Below are 1301 nucleotides of genomic sequence, written 5' to 3'. Positions count from 1 at the left end.
TCGGAACTGTGGCTCGACTTCCCCATCTATGTATCACGCAGGTCTGGACCACTCACACACGGGTGGAAGCCGTCAGGGACTCTGTCCTTGGTAGGGTCTCGCACAACATCCTAAAACGACGCGTGCGGCAGGTCCCAGCAGCTGCCGCGCGCCTTCCAGTTCTACGACAAGATGGTGCGGCGCGGGTTGCACCCCGGCGTGAACACGTTCACCTCCCTGATTGACGCGTGCGGCAAAGGCGCAGTAGCTCGACCTTTCCCCAGACCTTCCCCATATCTCCGGCACATTTCCGGAACATCTCGCCCACACTTCCCCAGTACCTCCCCCATACCTCCCCCATACCTCCCCCATCACTCCCCCGCTCCTCCCCCTCCTCCCACCTGCCGCGCAGCTCGACGCCCGAGCCTCAGAGTGTCGCACCCCGCGCCCACCCCTCTGGTCAGCATCACGCGTCTCGCTCCTCCCGCTCCCTCCTCATTCTCTCTCTCTCACACCACACCCCTCGGCAGCCAGCGAGGACACACGCTGTGCCACAGTTCAGCCTCGACCGATCGATCGAGACCTCTCCAATGGTGCAGCGTCCCGATGTCTCTGTGCTCTCACCCCCCCTCTCGCACTCAGCACAACCAAACGGATGCTGGCGGCCACACGGGAGCTCGGCCAGCCCAAACCACGTCAAATCATCTGGCGCGCGGGCTCCCTCCCCCATCCTCCTCCTAGGTGCTCTTCTCCCCCGCCCATCCCCCATCCCCGCCCCCCGGTGCCCCCCTGCCGCCTCTAGCCGGCCGCGCGCCGCTCTCATGCTGGCGCGCGCGACCGGGTGTGCGTGCCACAAAGTGTGCCAGTCCTCTCTTTCACCCGTGGTCGTCTTTTTGTAGAGTTTTTTCCAAGTCATCAAATCTCGACCGTCAGTTCACCGGGATCGTCCACAACTCTCTCCCTCAGCTCTCCCCTCGAGGGGTCGCCAGGGCCCGCCGCGGCCCCCTGGCGAGGCCCGTGGGCGGTCTGCCCCTCAACATCGACGCCTTCGCCCTCGTCGACCTGGCCGGCAAATACGCCAGCGGCGGGGGTGGCACCGGCGATTCGGGCCTCCTCTTTGCCAGGTGGGACGAGGCGATGGCCCGGCAGGAGTCGCTCGCGCCGACGCGGGCGCTCCCGGCGCCGGGTTGTTTACGCTGTTACCCACTAAACCGAAACACCCTCGTTTCGCTTTAAGCGACCACCCTCACACGCAATGCGTCAATAAAGCGCTGCATAAACAGGCTGCAAAGCCGAAACGCTTAATGTGAGCGGCCTCGCCG

General features: G+C 64.9%; 1 protein-coding gene across 1 annotated transcript; it reads left to right on the top strand.

Annotated features, from left to right (window-relative positions):
* Positions 1-361: 361 nt before the first annotated feature.
* Positions 362-893, top strand: EMIHUDRAFT_374484 (hypothetical protein; the record flags this gene model as incomplete). Its single annotated transcript, XM_005759783.1, has 1 exon — positions 362-893. A coding segment is annotated over one exon (194 nt), but the record flags the coding sequence as incomplete, so codon positions are not given.
* Between the last annotated feature and the right edge of the window lie 408 nt (positions 894-1301).

Source organism: Emiliania huxleyi (genome assembly GCF_000372725.1).
Source record: "Emiliania huxleyi CCMP1516 unplaced genomic scaffold EMIHUscaffold_7928, whole genome shotgun sequence".
Classification (NCBI taxonomy): domain Eukaryota; phylum Haptophyta; order Isochrysidales; family Noelaerhabdaceae; genus Emiliania; species Emiliania huxleyi.
Note: the sequence above shows the minus strand (reverse complement) of the source record. Positions and strands in the feature narration are given on the sequence as shown.